The 19,207-nt window shown below is 36.9% G+C and overlaps 1 protein-coding gene across 3 annotated transcripts in view; it reads right to left on the bottom strand.

The window, feature by feature from the left end:
* Nucleotides 1-2,488: 2,488 nt before the first annotated feature.
* The window catches only part of ENPP3 (ectonucleotide pyrophosphatase/phosphodiesterase 3), a 91,978-nt gene continuing 75,259 nt past the window's right edge, over nucleotides 2,489-19,207 (bottom strand). For 2 of the 3 annotated variants that reach the window (XM_035296727.3, XM_054254438.2), the window contains 5 exons: nucleotides 15,836-15,971; nucleotides 12,129-12,206; nucleotides 11,394-11,526; nucleotides 9,408-9,564; nucleotides 2,489-2,767 (listed from right to left, as the gene is read on the bottom strand). In XM_035296727.3, the coding sequence (XP_035152618.2) occupies nucleotides 2,597-2,767; nucleotides 9,408-9,564; nucleotides 11,394-11,526; nucleotides 12,129-12,206; nucleotides 15,836-15,971 (675 nt within the window). In that variant the 3' untranslated portion in view covers nucleotides 2,489-2,596. Of the gene's footprint in view, nucleotides 2,768-6,938; nucleotides 7,095-9,407; nucleotides 9,565-11,393; nucleotides 11,527-12,128; nucleotides 12,207-15,835; nucleotides 15,972-19,207 lie in introns of those variants that run through there. The other variant, XM_054254437.2, reaches the window with a different exon arrangement.

Genomic DNA, 19,207 nt, shown 5'->3' with positions numbered 1-19,207 from the left:
ATTCTCGCAAATTTTGGGTACATATAAAATCATTTTTAAATAATATTTTAAAATATAACTAACTTTATTGCTTACATTTTCACATTTTTAAAAATAAAACAAGTTTATTGTAAATATAGTCTACAAACTGGAAGTTATTAAGTAGATATACCAAATCCTCTACATTTCATGATCCATTAAATCACTGGTATTCATTCATTCAAAATGGCTTTACACATACATATTTCTTTTTTGATGGAATAATGAGTATGCAAAAAGGTGATATACTATTCCACAATCTCTGTGTAAAACAATGTAATTTTAATTTTTCTCTTTTTATTTTTATGTTAACAATTTAGCCTCTTTCAGACAAACTCAGAAGTAATGGGGAAATCCAGGGTTATTAAATCAGTTCAGGGTTGTAAGCATCCACCATTTGTCTTCCTATTGTGAGTTCTAAATTCCAGGTGATCTTACTTAGTTTCCAGGCCATGGTGGGGCAGGAGAACATTGATTAGAAAAATTGCCTCTATATAAAGCGTATTAACATTGTTGCTGTGTATCCAGAAATAGTGTCCCATTTGTGTCTTAACTTGCAGCTTCTCTGTATTGCATATTTTGCACTGCGTAAATTTTTCACCTAAATTCTACATATGAAGAAACTACATTAAAAAAAAAATCCAGCGGGAATAAACTAACATCTCAATTGGTTGTAAATAATAACCATAATTCAATTGAAATCCCAGTTTTCCTTGAAGTTCAGGTCACAAGATTTTTCATTATCTACAAAGCCTGTGTCCCTGGATGAACTTATCTTTATATCAGAGAAGAATCTGGAAAACTGCCAGTCTAGCAGCCCAAAACCCTGACCAATAGTATTGTCTCTAAAATAATTGCTAGGATCTCTTTGGTTCATAACTCTATGTTTGAAAAATTAAAGAAATACATATAGAGCGTGGAAAAAAAAAAACTTCAGGCAGTACAAAGAGCACAAAATTAAAATGTTATCTCTTTTTTTTTCTATTAATTCCTGCTCCCCTAGCCCAGATTTTATTATATAAATCAGGGGCTAATAAACTACAGCTCAAGGATCAAATCTAGCCCCCCACTTGTTTTTGTAAATAAAGTTTTATTGGAACATAGATGGTGTGGTTTGGGTCTGTGTCCCCACCTTAAATCTCATCTCCAATGGTAATCCCCACATGCTGAGGGAGGAAAGTGTTTGGATCATGGGGGCAGTTTTCCCCATGCTGTTCTCCTGATAGTGAGTGAGTTCTTCTGAGATCTGATTGTTTTATAAGGATCTGGCATTTCCCCTGCTTACACTCACTCCATCCTGTCACCTTGTGAAGAAAGTGCTTGCTTCCCCTTCTCCTGACCTGACCGTAAGTTTCCCAAGGCTTCCCCAGCCATTTGAAACTGTGAATCGATTAAACCTCTTTTCTTTGTAAATTACCTGGTCTCAGGTATTTATAGCCATGTGAAAACAGACTAATAGAACAGTCACTCTTACTCCTTTTTTGTATTATCTATGGCTGCTTTCTTGATGCCACAGGAGAGTGAATAGTTGTAACAGAGACTGTATGGCCTAACAAAGTTACCATCTAGTCCCTTATAGAAGTTTGCCAATCCCTGAAAAATGAAAACATACTACAAACATTGTTCTACCACTTGCTTTCTCATTTAACAATAGTGATACATTCAAGATATATATAGATCTACTTCTGTCTTTATTGAGATGGGACAATATTTGTTTAAACAACGAGACTTTTAGGTTGTTTTATGATTGCGATCATAAAAGGTGTCATTTTCATGCACTTGTGCAAAGCTCATCTGTTGGGACAGTTTTTACAGGTGAAATTACAGTGTAAAAGTTCTGTGCATTTTAAATCAGTATTGCCAGTTGTCAAATACAAAAAGTTTTGTGACAAAACTGATTTAGAGCTGATTCAATTCCCAAGTAAGAGATACTTCTTTTGTTCTCTTTTTTGTTTAGATAATTCGGTCAGAAAAATATAGTTAAAGATTCTGAGTGAGATAATAAATACAATAAGAAAGTTATAATCTGTCATGAGATTAGAGTTTAAAAAGCCAACAAAAGGCTGGGCGCGGTAGTTCACGCCTGTCCCAACACTTTGGGAGGCCAAGATGGGTGGATCACAAGGTCAGGAGTTCAAGACCAGCCTGGCCAAGATGTTGAAACCCAGTCTCTACTAAAAATACAAAAAGTAGCTTGGCACACGCCTGTAATCCCAGCTACTCGGGAGGCTGAGGCAGGAGAAGCACTTGAACTCAGGTGGCAGAGGTTGCAGTGGCCTGAGATCGTATCACTGCACTCCAGCCTGGGCATCAGAGTACTATTCCGTCTCTTAAAAAAAAAATAAACAACAACAAAAAAGAAGGTATAATATAACATCATCTCTGTGTGAAAATATAACTTTAAAATAATACATATTCATAGAAGTGAAAAAGAGAAAAGGTAATAATAAAAATTATGGCTTTTAGGGACTTAAGGAAAAGTAGAAAACTTTATTTTATAATTCTCCAGAAAAAGTCATTTACGTTTTGCCAAAATTACTTTGTACAGTAAGTTATACGTTAAGTAGACACTATTAAATTAAATAATGGTTTCAAATGTTGGTAAATATGTCTTTAGTTGCAAAATTTCAGCGACAGGCTGTACTTTTTCCTGATAAAAATCAAGCCCAGTAAGAAGTTCTACATCGCGGACCCGGGCAATGTGTGTTTTAAATCTTTCTTCAACCCAAAAAGCTTCTGGTGTACCTGCCTGGAAAAGAAAGAAAAGCACAATATTTTTTTTCTCACATTATTTTTCATGAACAGAAATATTTTTATTGCTTAAAAGTTGCCTTTTTGCCAATGATTTTTACTGCCTTAAATCTTAATTTGATGCAGGTAAATTGAGTTTTTAAACATAAAAAGAAACAAAAGTACAATAGCATAAAACACCATAGTCAAAATCTATCCGTTTTTATGTTTACTTCAGATATAAATTTTTTGATGAAATTAAATATTGCAGATGAAGTCCCCAGTGTGCCTCTGTTCAGAACTAAACATCTTTATATCAAGATGAATCAAGTCTGTTTTTTCAAACTTTTACTGTATGTCAAGATACAATATGACAAATCGATGAGTTTTCAAATTTATGTTAATATTATAAGTGGTATTCTGCAGTTTTTTTCATTCGGTATTACCATTTGTAATCTATAGTGATATATCTAGGTCTTAAGTCACTTGTTTGTGATATCTCCTCAGCTGTGGTTTGTGATATTTCCTCATTGAAATACAGCACGTTTTTCATTACATATTGATAAAATTTTTATGATTATAAATAATACTATAATAAGTAACTTGGCATATATCTCCTGTGTTCAAGAGCATTAGTTTCTAAGACATATTAATAAAATTGCTGGGCATAGATTACATTCAATTTTTTTTATTGACAGTCTCACTTTGTTGCTCAGGCTGGAGTGCAATGGCACCATCTCGACTCACTGTAACTTCGACCTCCCAGGTTCAAGCAATTCTCCTGCCTCAGCCTCCCAAGTAGCTGGGATTACAGGTGCCCACCACCATGCCCAGCTAATTTTTTTTGTATTTTTAGTAGAGACAGGGTTTCACCATGTTGGGCAGGCTGGTCTCGAACTCCTGACCTCAGGTAATCTGCCTGCCTCAGCCTTCCAAATTGCTGGGATTACAGGCGTGAGCCACCACAACTGGCCGCGTACATTCAATTTTAACTTTATCAGATATTAAACCTAGCAGTCCTCAGAGTCTTCATACCGATTTACAGTTCCATAGGCAGTGAAAGACAATTCCCATTTCCCCATATCTTTGTCAAACCATGGGTGTAAAATAGTGTTTTATGCCTGCTTACATTTTATTATGCTCTTGTTATAGTTGTGCATCCCTTCAGATATTTCTTGACTGTCAGATTTTGGATTTTTTTTTACAATATAAAAGTTAGTTCAATAATTTAGAAACATGGATTTCTACGACAGTCTTTATTCTTTATTATAAAGAATAATTTTCTGGTATTCGTATGATATTGCTAAAGTTCAGTTAACTTTTCATATAATTAGAAAGTTTCACAGCACTTTGGGAGGCCGAGGCGGGTGGATCACGAGGTCAGGAGATTGAGACCATCCTGGTCAACATGGTGAAGCCCCGTCTCTACTAAAAATACAAAAAATTAGCTGGGCATGGTGGCGCGTGCCTATAATCCCAGCTACTCAGGAGACTGAGGCAGGAGAATTGCCTGAACCCAGGAGGCAGAGGTTGCGGTGAGCCGAGATCGCGCCATTGCACTCCAGCCTGGGTAACAAGAGCGAAACTCCGTCTCAAAAAAAAAAAAAAAAAAGAAAGTTTCAAAGTTTGTTGAATTAGATTAATGTGTTTTCATGATTCTCATTTGACTTCAACACAGTGGTTTACTTGTTTAAGTATGCAAGCTTAATACAGACAGTCACTATCTGAGCCAGAGGAAGTGTAAGAGGAAATACTTTTTGTTCCTAACCTCTAAAGCACTTGTCTCTGTCAGATTCACAATGCGAGCTAACATTTTTTTTAATGCAGTATGTTAGTTTGAGTTCAATCTTTCAATGGGAATCTAATTCAAAGTCCCGTTATTCTGCCTTTACTATTGCACATTTCAGTAGCACCTAATATCCTTGATCACTTTTTTTCCATAACGTTTTCTCCCATTTGGTTTATATGACTCCACTCTTTCCTGATTTATTTGGCATCTGATCATCTTCCCTCTTTTAAATTTGAAGTGAAATGACCACAAAGCATAACACAAAACTATACCTATGCAGAGATGATACTTAAGCTGTTCAAACTGAGTCAGTCTCTGGCACCAACCAATCTAAACAGAAGCCAGCTGTAGAAACCACCCTCCTTGCACCAGTCCACGTCAATAGAATAGGTAGGCAATACAGTTTTATGAGCTACGTTTGATATACATATGTGTGTGTATTTGTATAAATACCTGTTACAGAATTGGGAGTATTGTATATCCCCAAAATACAACTCATTTGTTGAGACAATATTGATTTCAGCATTCTTCTGCCCTATCCACGTTCTTATTCTCTCTCCTTAGCCACTTACAGACCGGTGATTGCTGCCATCGTGCTAATGGAACCACTTTGTCAAGGATGACCTCACTGAGTGGGCTTTCCTTAGACTTTTCACTTAGTTAACTACCCTAAGCTTCTGAAGTTTTTCCTTTTTATCCATAGCTCTACTGTTTATTTGTTTGATGATACCTTCTGTTTCCTCAGCTGACTATACTTCCTGGAAGTATAGATATGTTCCTCAATTTGATTTGAGGTCTTGTCTTTCCATTTTCTCCCCTTTGGCAATTGTATTTCACGCCCATGATTTAATCCCAAATCGAGAGCTGCAGTTCTGATTTCTCCTCCAAGTTCCATACCTATATTTTCCAATATCTGCTGAGTAACTTACAATAATGAAAGTCACTTGGACTCATGGCTACATCTCATTTATCTGACAGAAATTTAACAATACAAAGATGACATGAAAGAGAAAAGGAAAAAGGAGGGAAGAAAAGATGGAAGGAACAAGGAAAGGACAAAATAAATGAGGAAATATGACCTATTTCCTTACACCAAGTGTGGGATAGAATTGTGAATCTACCATTCCTATAGCTTGATCTCAGTTCCCTCAAGCCTCTGAACAGTGAGAGTACATCCGTACATTGAGTAATTCAAATATTTAAAAGTACAGAGTTTTCATGCAATGCAATGCTTAAAGCAAGCCATCTGGTTTATTAGTATTAGGTGCATCAAAGCGCAATTACCTATCCAAATACTACTGGAAATATTGGCTGGTTTAGATGTACTAAGAAACAGTCTGTGAATGTACTATACTTTCTGGATGATTTGCATATAGGAGATTCAATTTCACTCTGTTGACTTTTATTTTTATTTTTTTGAGACAGAGTCTTGCTCTGTTGCCCAGGCTGGAGTGCAGTGGCATGACCTCTGCTCACTGTAACCTCCGCTTTCCAGTTTCAAGCAATTCTCCTCTCTTAGCCTGCCGAGTAGCTAGAATTACAGACAGGTACCACTACACCTGGCTAATTTTTGTATTTTTAGTAGAGACAAGGTCTCACCATGTTGGCCAGGCTGGTCTGAATCTCCTGGCCTCAGGTGATCCACCTGACTTGGCTTCCCAAAATGCTGGGATTACAGGCATGAGCCACTGCCTCTGGTCTTTGTTGACTTGAGAATGTAACTTCATTGTAAGATATAATTCCTATGTAATAGCCATCATTTTTTAATTGGGAAGCCTTGGGGTTTTATATAAATTATTTTGTTTAATCTTTACAAGCTTCATAAAAGGAGGTGAGTATTTTATACTTAGTAGATATAACAGATGAGGAAACAACATATTTACCCAAAGAGGCCAAGTCATTCACTGAAGCCAGGATGTCCAACTCCAAAATCCATGCATTTAAGATCTGTCTCATGCTATTTCTCATATATCCTCCTACATATTCAACTAGTCTATGAAACTGAAGACTGCCAAGAGCGAATACATCCTCCTCAAAACAAAAGATTATCTATCATATATATTTCCTGGTCAGTCATGCCTGGATTTTTAAGTGATCTTTGCCTCTCTCTCATTCTGCCTTCCCCTTCCCCATAGCTGATTGACAGCTACTCTTATTAACTTTGCAATCTTTTTATAATCATAGCTTGGCTTAAGTTTGCTTTATACTCATTGCGTTTGGTCTCATAATTATCTATATAGATGTCACATTCTTATTACTATACTGCAAATTCCTCCAACTCTTGGATATGTCCAATTCATTACTGACGATGTCCTATTCGATAGAGATAGTGCTCTATTAATTTTGGAGAGATCACTTCTACTTTGGATAATCAAGGAAAGCTTCACATAATTTGCACTTTACCTTGATGTGCAGGTGGAGTTTTTAGCAGGTAGAAAAGAAAGGAATTCTGGAGAAGAGAAGAACACGGGCAACAGTGATGCGGTAAGCAAACTCAAGATGCGTTCAAGTCATTTCAGGGGCTCTAATTGCCTGGAACATGAGCCTGTAAAGTCAACTGAGGATAAATTGTGAGAAGACGTAAGTACAGGCTCAAAGTTGTTTTCATTTGTTTCTTTGTATTTATTTATTTTTGTTCAGGATAATAAAAAGTTTTGGGGTGAGAGGCTATGACATAACGTAAGCTAAATTTTAAGATGAGTAAGTTGGTAGTAGTGCACACTGACAAACGACAAGAGGACAGGAGATCACAAATATACTTAAGATTCATTTTCAAGAGTCCTAATAGAAGGTCAAAAGGGCCCGGACCAGGGATAGCAAATAGTGTGTCTTCTTTGTGTACCCACTGTAATCACTCCATCATGGCTACCTAGAGCCTCTGTAATAATGAACTGTTTAATCCGGACTTCATGGTAAAGAGTACCACACTGTATCAGTCATTGATGTCTGCCATTGGAAGAGGAAGTAAAGAATAATGGCCTGCCCTCATCTCAACCAAATAAAATGCTGGCAGGAAAAGTAGGAAGGGTTTCAACTCAACAATATCTCCTGAGAGTTTCCTGTTTGGAAACTCTTCTTCCTCATTTTAGGACTATGAGTGGCTCACTCTTCCGCCTCTAAATTTGGCCACCTTCTTTAGACAATGTAAACACTCAACTAAAATCCTATCCGCCTGACCCAACTGAAATGTCACTCCGCCTGTCAGGAAGTAATTCTCCTTTGAAATTCTACTACAACAGTTTATCTGTTCCTCTCTTACACTTACACCACTTATCTCTTTCTTCTAATATTTTACTGGATTTCTAATTGCGAGTACCTCCTATAGCGCACAGCATGGTGAAGGCAGTCATGTGTTGAACACCTGAAAGAATATAGATTAATCCCAATCTGGCCTGGATCCCAAGTAATTCCCAGGCTCTAATTACCTATGGGACTTTCCATATCGATGCCCATTTCTACATTACTTAAAATGCCTAGCCTTAACCTATCCTATCTACCTGCCAAAACATTCTCATTCTTAACTTTCCTCTCTCTGTCTTTTTCCTAATTACCAACATTCAAATCTGATGCATCTTTGAGTTTCCTTTTGGGGTGGGGGCTCTTGCATCCAATCAGTTACTAAATCCTCTTCATTTTTCATACCCACCCTCCATGAAAGACTCTTCGTAGTCTTCTCAATATACTCAAATTCTATCCATCCTTTGGGGAACAGCCCTACTTGCACCTTATTTTATGAAATCTTTATTGATCATTCCAGCCAAATGTGATTTTAACTTCAAATACTAAGTCCTTTTAACATTAATTGTCAATTGATCCCAACTTTGCAACCTCTTTTACTTTTTAGAATAATTCTTGTATTATTGACTGACTAATTTGTGTGCCTATATCTCATATGTAAATTTAAGTTGTATATGAACTCTTTAAAGGCAGGGACAATTGTATTCCTCCTTTATGCATTCTAAAGAATTTCTATCCTGATACTGTGCACTTAATAGGCACTCGATATATTTGTTGAGAATGACTTCAGTAAAACTTAAGTTCCAGGATACATACATTTTCTCTAAGGAACTTATATGCAAGTTAAATTAACTATTTACATATACTCTGCCTTGATCTAAAAAAGATTTTGAGGTAGCCTAATAAATGATGTTTAAAAAAAGAACGTTACTGGAACGTGTGTGTGTGTGTGTGTGTGTGTGTGTGTCAATAATTTCACACCTCATGGCTCAGGCTGATGGAATTTTTATACTTACATACTCATTCAGAAGCATTAATTTAGTGCTAACATTAGAAGAACTTTAAGATTTGTGGCCAGAATAAAAGTAAGTTCTGGTGTTCTATTACACAGTAGAGTGGCTGTAGTTAGTAGCCATGTATTGTATATTTCAAGATAGCTAAAAGAGAGGACTCTGAGTGTTACTACCACAAAGAAATGATCAATGTTTAAAGTGGTAGATACATTAATTATCCTGATTTGATCATTATGCAAAATGCATGCATTTAAACATCATACTATATCCCATAAATATATGCAATTGTCATATGTCAGTTATAAATAAAAAAAGAAAAAAGATTAACAAGACTTCACCTCTTTCATTATTAGTAAATGTAAATGAAATGTATATAAATAAAATATATAAGATATGCATAGATGAACATCTGTTCATCTTTGCAGATATATGTTTAAATTGATATTAATTACATAGAGATCAATAGTCTAAGAAAAAGCCTAAAAATGAAGTAATCTGTGCTATAACTTTTCCCATGAAAAACCTAAAAAAATAAGTTTTAGTCAGAACCACTTTTATGAGAGTGCAAATGAGCTCTGACTCATTTTCTCAGGTCCTGGACCCTCCCAAAGCATACTCACAGGACAGCTCTCCACGTTGGTAGGTCGGTGAGGGATGATAAAGGGAAGGACGTCCAGCCACCCAGGGCAGTTTTCCGGTGTGTGGCTCTTGTTTTTACAACTGGTCAGCACCACAAAGTAGTGCGTTGGGATGGGAACATCAGTGTTGGCTACATGTCTTACAAACATAATTGAAAACATGTTTTGATGTTATTATACTTTTGCTTCTAAAGATAATAAATGTCTTTACACAGTTTTTTCATATATATGTAAAAATAAATATAGATATATATGTAAATATGCATATATAGAGAAACTATGTAAAGACATTGTATATATATATATATATATACTTTTGATTTTTTTTCCATAGAGATGGGTTATCATTTTGTTGCCCAACCTGGTCTTGAACTCCTGGGCTCAAATGATCCTCCCACCTCAGCCTCCCAAAGTGCTGGCATGACAGGTGTGAGCCACTGCACCAGGCCAACAAATGTCTTTATATGGTTTTAAAGAAATGCCAAAGTAAAAATATAGTAAAAGAAATTAACAAATAAAAAGCAGAAAGTCATACGTATTTTTTACTCCCATCAGCTTGTATAGAGATTTACAGTAGACGTCCAACCTTGGTCATTCTAACATTATGAAAGAATGTTAGAATACAAAAAAAAAAAAGCAGAGCATGGTATTCTGCTTCCTGCATTTCCTTGTTTTATTGACTTTATACTTCACAGTAGTGTTTTCTAATAGAGCAGAAGCTAAGAATGATTCCACCTCCTGCCGTGCACTTCCACAAAAAGTTTCACTCATTCTCTAACATTCTATCATCTACTGATGATAGAATGCTTCTTTTCACCTTTCAAAGGAAGTGATTCTGTGCTATGAACTTACAGTGCAGACATGGGGATAAACCCATGCAACTGATGTGACAGTACTTTGGTTTCAGATAATCAACATTCTAAGTGCAAAATCTGACTCCACCAAAGGAATACAAACTGATATAAATAGAAATATATTCCTGTGATTTAGAACATGGACTCAGAGCCAGGCTGTCTGGGTTCATATTCTAGCGTTACCACTTATTAGTTGCAGAATTTAGATAAGTTATTTAACCTCAGTTTTCTTATCTCTAACTGGGGGCTAATGGAACCTAACTAGGGTATCTTTGCAGATTATCTGATGTATATATAAGTTCTTTGAAAAGTACCTAGGATATAGTAAAATGCTGTCAAACTTATGATTATTAGGACTATTAAACTGTGAAAGGTAGAATCAATAATGAAATATTGATGCAGTATTCAAGCAACACTGAAAGAAGGGCATGGTAGTAGTCATAAATGTTACTTTATCAGAAGGTACAGGTAGAAATTATTGCTTTACATAATCTAGGCATAGACAGCACAATGGTTTAGTTTGATCCTTCATATGTTTTGATAATAAAGAGAAATGATGGATGAAACTTCTCTAAAACTCTATTACTGTGCTCCGCATTCAAAACTAATTCTTAGCAACCTGTGCTGACCAGGATTAGTACTGAGATGTACAGTTTAGTAAGGATTAGTTTTCTGCATGAAATTTACCTACACTATCTCCTGGGAAATGCTTTCATGAATTGTTCACTATTCTTGTAAAATTTACCTTAGTCTTTACTTGACTTTTTTTCATTTACTGTTGGATTGGTTTTACATTAATTGACAGTACATCAAGTTTTTCTCTACCTCCTCAGCCTTTACAAAAATTCATGTTATCTTTGCCCATTAGTTTAGGAATTTTCCAAAAAAAGGTTTTGCTGAACTTTTCCAGGAACTGTTTTCTTTGCCCATTGGCTTAATTTTTTGCCATAGAATTGTTTTGCAAAATATTTAGATAGATTAGATTGAACACAGTGAACAATAACATTTGCCTATGAATACATTACACAGTATTTAAAATACTGAGTTTTACTTAAAATATTGGAATTGTCCCTCATGAGGCCCTATTGATAAATCAAAAAGTCAGATCACTTACTCTGTAATTTCACCTGGAGCATCAAAACGGCCATCATAATTATAATCAAATATTGGTCCACTAACCACATTTACTCCATTTCTTTCTGTGGCATGTTTTATAAGAAGAACACTGTGGAAGTAGTCCCACATTTCTAAAAATAAAATAATAAAGTGTTTAAAATGTCTACTTCAATCGAACATGACAATATTTTCTATTATAGACAAGTCCATTTAAATACCGTGAAATTCTGCTTCAATAATTGTTAGCGGTGACTGGGTAATTCTCCAAAATAAGCTTCACAAGCAGAAATAAACAGCCACATTGATGATAGTTTTTTGTTGTTGTAGTTAAAATTATAAATATGTCTCCAAATTTCTCCCTCAGGCTGAGTTGCTTATGGGACAGTGAGTGTTAAAATGATCAGAACATACATGTTGCCTTATTAATTATTACGAAGGGGATGAACATTTACCTTTCATTAACTTTTAGTGAGTGGCAGTAAAATTTAGTTTTGCGAATAGCTTTTAATAATTAAATTAAAAGGTAAAAACAAATTATTAGAATTCTAGCAACAAGTCAAAATAAGTTGAACAGAAACTCTGTTTGGGATCCTTCCTGTACCTATATTTAAACCATTAGAAAAAAATGACCCTTAATATCAGGAACAAATTGCAATTTAAAAAAATATGTTAGTTTGGAAGTTCAGGGAGTCATTTAACTATTTTAAAATTAATACTTTAAATACATACTTACTTTTGAATTCTTCATACATAGGGACCAAATTACTTGTAATTAAAGCATCATATTGGCTATCAGAAGTTCTATTGATGGCTGCAAAACAAATGGATCTTGTTAGATCCAGCTATAAGAGAAAGTATGACATACTGCATAATAGGCCTATTACCATTACATATTAATATGAATTTATTAACAGTCAAAGCACAGAAATAGAACTTTCTAACAGAAGTCATCAATAATACAGGCAGTTTTATGCCTGTAGTGGGTTGAAGTGTGATCCCAAAAAAGATATATCCAAGTCCTAACCATTCTTTTCATCCTTGTGAATATAAACTTATTTGGAAATAGGTCTTTGCAGATGTAGCTAAGAGTCTCTAGACGAGATTATCTTGGATTTAGGGAGGGCTGTAAATCCAGTGACTGGTGTCTTAATAAGGAGAAGGAGATTTGGGAAGAGGAGAAGCACAAGGGAGAAGGTCCTGTGAAGGTGGTGGCAGAGGTTTGAGTGATAAAGCAAAGCCTGAAGCCACCTGCAGCTGGGAGAGGCAAAGAAGGATTCTCCCCTAGAGACTTTGAAAAGAGCATGGCCTGTCAACACCTTGACTTTAGCCTTCTGACCTCCAGAACTGTGAGACAATATATTTTTGTTTTAAGTCAACCTTTTTTTGGTCATTTGTTCCAGCAGCCTTAGGAAACAAACAGAATGTCAGATATAAATGCATAGTTATTTGATGTGTACAAAATAACAGTGCTATTATAGATAGCTCTCTTCAAAAATAAAACTTTCTGAAGAAAACAAGTTTTTACTTGATAGAGACTGATATGGTTTGGCTGTGTTCCCCCCGCAACCCAGTCTCATCTTGAATTGCAGTTCCCATGATTTCCACGTGTCATGGGAGGGACCTGGTGGGAGGTAATTTACGGGGGCAGGTTTTTCCATGCTGTTGCCATGGAAAAACTACATGACAGTGAATGAATCTCACAAGACCTGATGGTTTTATAAAGAGAAGTTCCCCTGTACATGCTCTCTGTTGCCTGCTGCCACGTAAGATGTCCCTTTGCTCTTCCTTAATCTTCTGTCATGATTGTGAGGTCTCGCCAGCCATGTGGAACACTGAGTCCATTAAACCTCTTTCTTTCCTTGATAAATTATCCAGTCTCAGGTATGCCTTTATTAGCAGCGTGAGAACAGACTATTACAGAGACTGCTGAAGGCAACACCACAAATCATGGGCTCTGAGGAGAGCACAGTGAGTGTTCAGCAAGTGTGCTCTGGAAGCAGACAGCCCAGGTGGGAACCCCAGCTCTGCTGCTCACAGCTGCAGCCCTCAGGCAAAGTGCTGCCTCCCTCTGTGCTTCCTTTGTCTCATGGCTTCTATCTCGTAGAATTATTGGGATGATTAAAAGCTGCAAACCTCTAAGTGTTTATTCGAATCCTTTTCCATTTGATTTCATTTTGGTAAGAACGTTTAACATGAGATCTACTCTGTTAACAATTTTTTAAGTATATAGTACAGTACTACTGACTCTAGGTACAATACTTTACAGAAGATCCCCAGAGCTTATTTATCTTGCTTAACTGAAAATTTATCCCTATTTAATTAATGGCACTCACTATTTATCCTTCCCTCAGCCCCTGGCAACCACCATTTCACTCTCTGATTCTATGAATTTGACTATTTTAGTTTCTGTAATATGTAAGACCATCAATAAAACCTGAGGACATTAAGAGAAATAAGGCAGTTGCAGAAACATAAATAGTGCACAATTTCACTGATGTGAGGTTTATATTAGAATACTTTTTATACTTAAACTATACTTGGATATCTTAACTAATTCTTTTTTTTTTTTTTTTTAGTTACTATTGAGGCAGTCTTGTTACCATGCCCAGGCTGATCTCAAACTCCTGGACTGAAGAGATCCTCCTGCCACAGCCTCCCGAGTAGGTGGGATTACAGACATGCACCATCCCGCCTGGTAACTAATTCTTCAATGAGAGGCCAATAAGCAGGCACTTTCACATGGTGTTTATAGTCCTCAAACTCCACAAAAAGCCTCCTCTACCTTTTTAACTAAGCCCTGAAAGTTGGAAAGGCAATCAACATAACATTACCTCTGTCTTAGAGGAAAATAAGAATTTGCTTATTTCTTTTAACTTCTATTTTTTTCTTTTAACTTTTAACAGTTCTTTTAAATTCTATTTTTAACAAATAATTGGAATTTATACTGGAGAGTCAGAAGAGAGTTTCATTTTGTCCTTAATTTTTTTTTTCTTTTAAACTCACAAGGTCTCACTATGTTGCCCAGTCTGGTCTCAAACTCCTGAGCCCAAGTGATCCACCTGCCTCGGCCTTTCAAAGCGCTGGGATTACAGATATGAGCCACTGTGTCCAGCTGTATCCTTAATTTTTTGAGACAAGGTGTTTAGTTATTAATTTTATTTCCTTGTCAGGCAAATATTTATACATTGAATAATATCTTATGGCCTAACAGATACAATTTGATATAGCAATTTCAAATATTTTATTAATAAAATGTTGCAACTTTTTTTTTCTTGAGACAGAGTGTCACTCTGTTACCCAGGCTGATGTCAGTGGCTCGATCTTAGCTCACTGCAGCCTCTACCTACCATTCTCATGCCTCAGCCTCCTGAATTACTGGGATTACATGTGCACGCCACCAAACCCGGATAATTTTTCTATTTTTAGTAGAGATAGGACAGGGTTTCATCATGTTGGCCGAGTTGTTCTCAAACTCCTGATCTCAGGTAATCCACCCACTTCCGCCTCCCAAAGTGCTGGGATAACGGGAGTGAGCCACCGCACCTGGCCTGTTGCAAATGTTTAATGTTTATTGCAGAGCTTACATAAATTTGGTATGCCCGATTATATCTAGATACATAAAACGTATCAGTTTATTTATCCTAAGTCTGTTAGGAGTTTTCAACTGATATGCTACTTGCTTTCATTAAGCATTTTTTCCCATTATAAATTTCAGAATCTTTAAATTACAAATCTCTAAGAAGGTGAAACTGCTGAAAATCTCATAGGCAAGTTAATGAAAAGTGACTTTTCCTGTTGCACAGGGAAGTGGCTTGAGTTTTAGGAAAATCACACTAGCTTTTGCAGGTTCCCAAGAGAGATCCTTTCTGAAAACAAGAACAACAAAAACGTAAAGTTCATTTGGCTGCTTTGCCTGCAGTTTAAAACTGTTAGCCATACAGCAGGAGCGACAGGCCAAAATTCCAGCCTGATTTCTCTTTTTTTCAATTATTATTTTATTATATTAAGTAATCCTCTCTGTATTGTTCCAATTTTAGGATATATTCTGCTGAAGCGAGCATCCGGCCTGATTTCTTTTCATAGGCACAGCTCCGTTCTCCAGGCAGACCTTAGCTTGGGCAGGAGCCAGGAGAAATGGGCTTTTAGAAGCTTGTGTTCTTCTGCAAAGAATCTTCAGTTTTAAAATTAAACTTAAACCTGCCGAACTCTCTAAACATCTGGGCCAGATGAGAGCTGCTGTGCAGGTCCCACTGCAAAATGTCTTAGTCTTTATTACAGCTGCTGTGCTGCTCTGGCCAGCCACAACCACTGGAAGCCTCTCAGGCAGCTAGCTTAGCCCAAGCAGGTAGTTTTGGTGGTGAGTATATGTTTAAGGCACATGCCCACATCCAGCTGATGAGAGCTTTCTAAGCTGCTGCTCTAAAAAAGAGTTCTACTAACCAGGAGGATAGAGGAAGCCGTGGGTGATATTCTTGTCTGCTAAATAGAAGGAACATTTTTGGCTCTCATAAGGAGGAACCCTGACATCAGCCCGCAGACAGTCTGGGACAGTGGGAGGAAGAGGCGATGTGTCTCCCTGTTGAAAGAGAGAGAGAAAAAATATTATGCCCACAATTGCGGCTCACCCATTGCCTTATATGGTTTGTCACTTCCCTAGAATGTTTTTCATTTAAGCTTTTCCTATTTTCCTAGTGAATCAGGTCTACGCAAGCAGTGGGAATGGGTGTCTTGAGCAGTGTTTTCTTCTGTGGTTTCCTTCTGGTTAAGGATATTGGGAGGGCAAATCAAATACACCTTGGAAAAAAATATTTGCACAGTGAAACCTGAATTGAAAGCAGAGGAATAATGGGAACTATGCCTAAAAACTAAAATCCTTTTCAAGATCTAACTTTTTTTAAAATTTTTATTTTTTTAATAGAGGCAGGGTTTCTCCATATTGGTCAGGCTGGTCTCGAACTCCCGACCTCAGGTGATCCAACCACCTCGGCCTCCCAAAGTGCTGGGATTACAAGCGTGAGCCATCACACTGGGCTCAAGATCTAGCTTTTATGTGATGATATATATTGTATTTGTAAATAAAAATTGAAAGTAAAATGTAATTTACTTTTAAAATACATATATAAACTAAGTATTAATATATAATTCTTCAACTGTTTAAGAACTTAGCAACCTAAGATTAATTCAAAGAGGGTGCAGTTGTCTAATCATAGTTTTGAATTTAAATAAATTTACAGTCATACTTCATTCATCATGAAATATAAGAATTTTTAAAATAATTTCTTAGGCCAGGTATGGTGGCTCTTGCCTGTAATCCCAACACTTTGGGAGGCAGAAGTGAGCAGATCACTTGAGGTCAAGAGTTCAAGACTAGGCTGGTCCAACATGGTGAAACCCCATCTCTACTAAAAATACAAAAATTAGCTGGGTAGCATGGTGGGGATCTGTAATCCCAGCTACCCAGGAGGCTGAGGCAGGAGAATTGCTTGAATCTGGGAGGCAGAGGTTGCAGTCAGCTCAGATCATGCCACTGCACTCCAGCTTGGGCAACAGAGCGAGACTCTGTCTTAAAAAATAATAATAACAATTTATTTCTAACCCTATTTAAAGACTAGTACAATAATTTATTCACCAAGAGGACATCCTATAAATGTGATCTCTGACTCAAGTATTTAAGGCAATACCATATTATGTGGTCATTGTATTTTGATTAGCATATAATCATGGGTAAGTGTGAACATTTAGCTATTTATTTATTTTTCTCAGACATGTTGATTTGTATGCTCTCTACTGCCCACAATGGATATCCTTCTTAACAAAACTTGAAATAATTTATAAAAAATGAAGGTTAAGTTAAATTAGGATGACCTTCCTTTATTCACTGCATTGTGCTCAAAGCAAAATTAGCTATGTTGTCTAAAACCTATTAGTTCAATTCACAAAGGAGGAGGCAACATACATGGTGTGCTGTCTTTGTAGCCAGGAGAGCACCATGCTGAGGTATAGAACAGGTGGGAGCTGAAAATGAGAAAAGTCCAGAGAAAGCAAAGCAGAGTCTCTACCTTCCAACATAATACAAAGCTCCAGCTGGAAAAGATACAGAAGATGAGTAAACTTCCCAACTTGATCGAACACATACATTTATCTTGCTCCCTTCTAAAATTCTATTAAGAGGACAGTAATAATAAAGACATATAAGAGAGAACAGGGAATATTCAGAAATGGTAATTAGATAAATAACAAATGGATTTAGTACACCAGTAAACACTGACTACCAAGAGCTTAGGTTTGTGGAAAGCACCTAGAAAGTCTGACTGTAGAACCCCAGAAGGGTAGAACTTGGCGTCCAAAAGCAGGAGTTTGCATAAGGCTGGAAATAGAGGATAGAGTGAAAGTCTGCAAAAAGGGCTAGACAGCATGTTTACTCTCTGGAGAGTTTAAACCAGAGGAATGATCAGATTAAAAGACACAGGGCATAGCCAAGAGCAGGTGAAACATACTGAAAGCAATGAAATTAAATAAAACTCTATATACTGAATGACAAGACTCCTCAGTCTCATTGCCCATACAGCCTGAAAATTGTATATGCTGAGTCAGATTCGAAGTATCCTCTCTTTGGAAAACAAACCAGCCTGAAAGGAAACTAGAAACTGTCAGTTTGAAGTCCTCAACAAAAGGACTGGTTCTCTTCCTGATCAACCTATGGTGACACAGTTCTGAGTTCAGTATACAGTCCTGAGTGAAACTTATAGACTGGAAACCTAGCCATGTAGTTTAGTGCCTAACCCTTAAAATAGAAGCTGACAGCCAAGAACCACTAGGCACTGGGGAATAAGGGAGAAGAAAAAGACAATGCAGAAGGCAGAAGAAAACTCTTTTCTCAGAAAGCTGAGAGTATGTACAGCATCCATAAAGAAGAAACAGAAGGCAATCTGTAAAAAGGGAAAAGATAACAGAAAGAGCTCCTGGGATTTCAAAATATGACAGCAAAAAGAAGACACAATAAGATCTAGAGGATAAGGTTGCATACATGTCTCAAAATGTGGAATTAAAGACAAAGAGATGGGAAAATCAGAAAAATCCAAACGCATTAGAGAACTGGCCTAGGAAGTCTAGGTTCTGTCGCCCAGGCTCTGGAGTGCAGTGGTGCAATCTTGGCTCACTGCTACCTCTGCCTCCTGAGTTCACCTGATGCTCCTGCCTCAGCTCCCCATGTAGCTGGATTACAGGCATGCACCACCATGCCCAGCTAATTTTTGTATTTTTAGTAGAAACGGGGTTTTGCCATGTTGGCCAGGCTGGTCTCGAACTCCTGACCTCAGGTGATCCATCTGCCTCAGCTTCCCAAAGTGCTGGGATTTCAGGCATGAGCCACTGTGCTCAGCCTGCCTTATCAATTTTGAAGAAAAATTATTTCTAACATTCTGAAGCCAGCCAAAACATTAATTAAGTGTATAGGCAGAATAAAAACATATTGAGACACACAAACTCTCAAGAATATGTCTTCCCTTTTTCCTTTCTCAGGAAGCTCCTGAGTGATACAGTCCACCAAAACAAGAAATAAACCAAGAAACACAAAGACATTTGCGCTAAATGTGTTGCATGAGTTCTCACCTTTTATTTCACTTTCCTTCAGGTGCCTGAGTCTGGAAAGCTAAAAGCATTTGTTTATATTCTTTCAAAAACATATCATAGTGTACAGTTCTGAGTGACCAGGTTTCTCCACTTCGTATAAGGTCCATATAAGTATGTTGTAAAACCGAAGAATAAGGAATAGTGACTGTTGACTGAGTTGGCCCCGTAGAACCCTGGTGT

Source organism: Callithrix jacchus, chromosome 4, assembly GCF_049354715.1.
Source record: "Callithrix jacchus isolate 240 chromosome 4, calJac240_pri, whole genome shotgun sequence".
In the NCBI taxonomy this organism is placed as follows: Eukaryota; Metazoa; Chordata; class Mammalia; order Primates; family Cebidae; genus Callithrix; species Callithrix jacchus.
The sequence above is the reverse complement of the archived record's forward strand: the minus strand, read 5'-3'. Positions and strand labels throughout refer to the sequence as shown.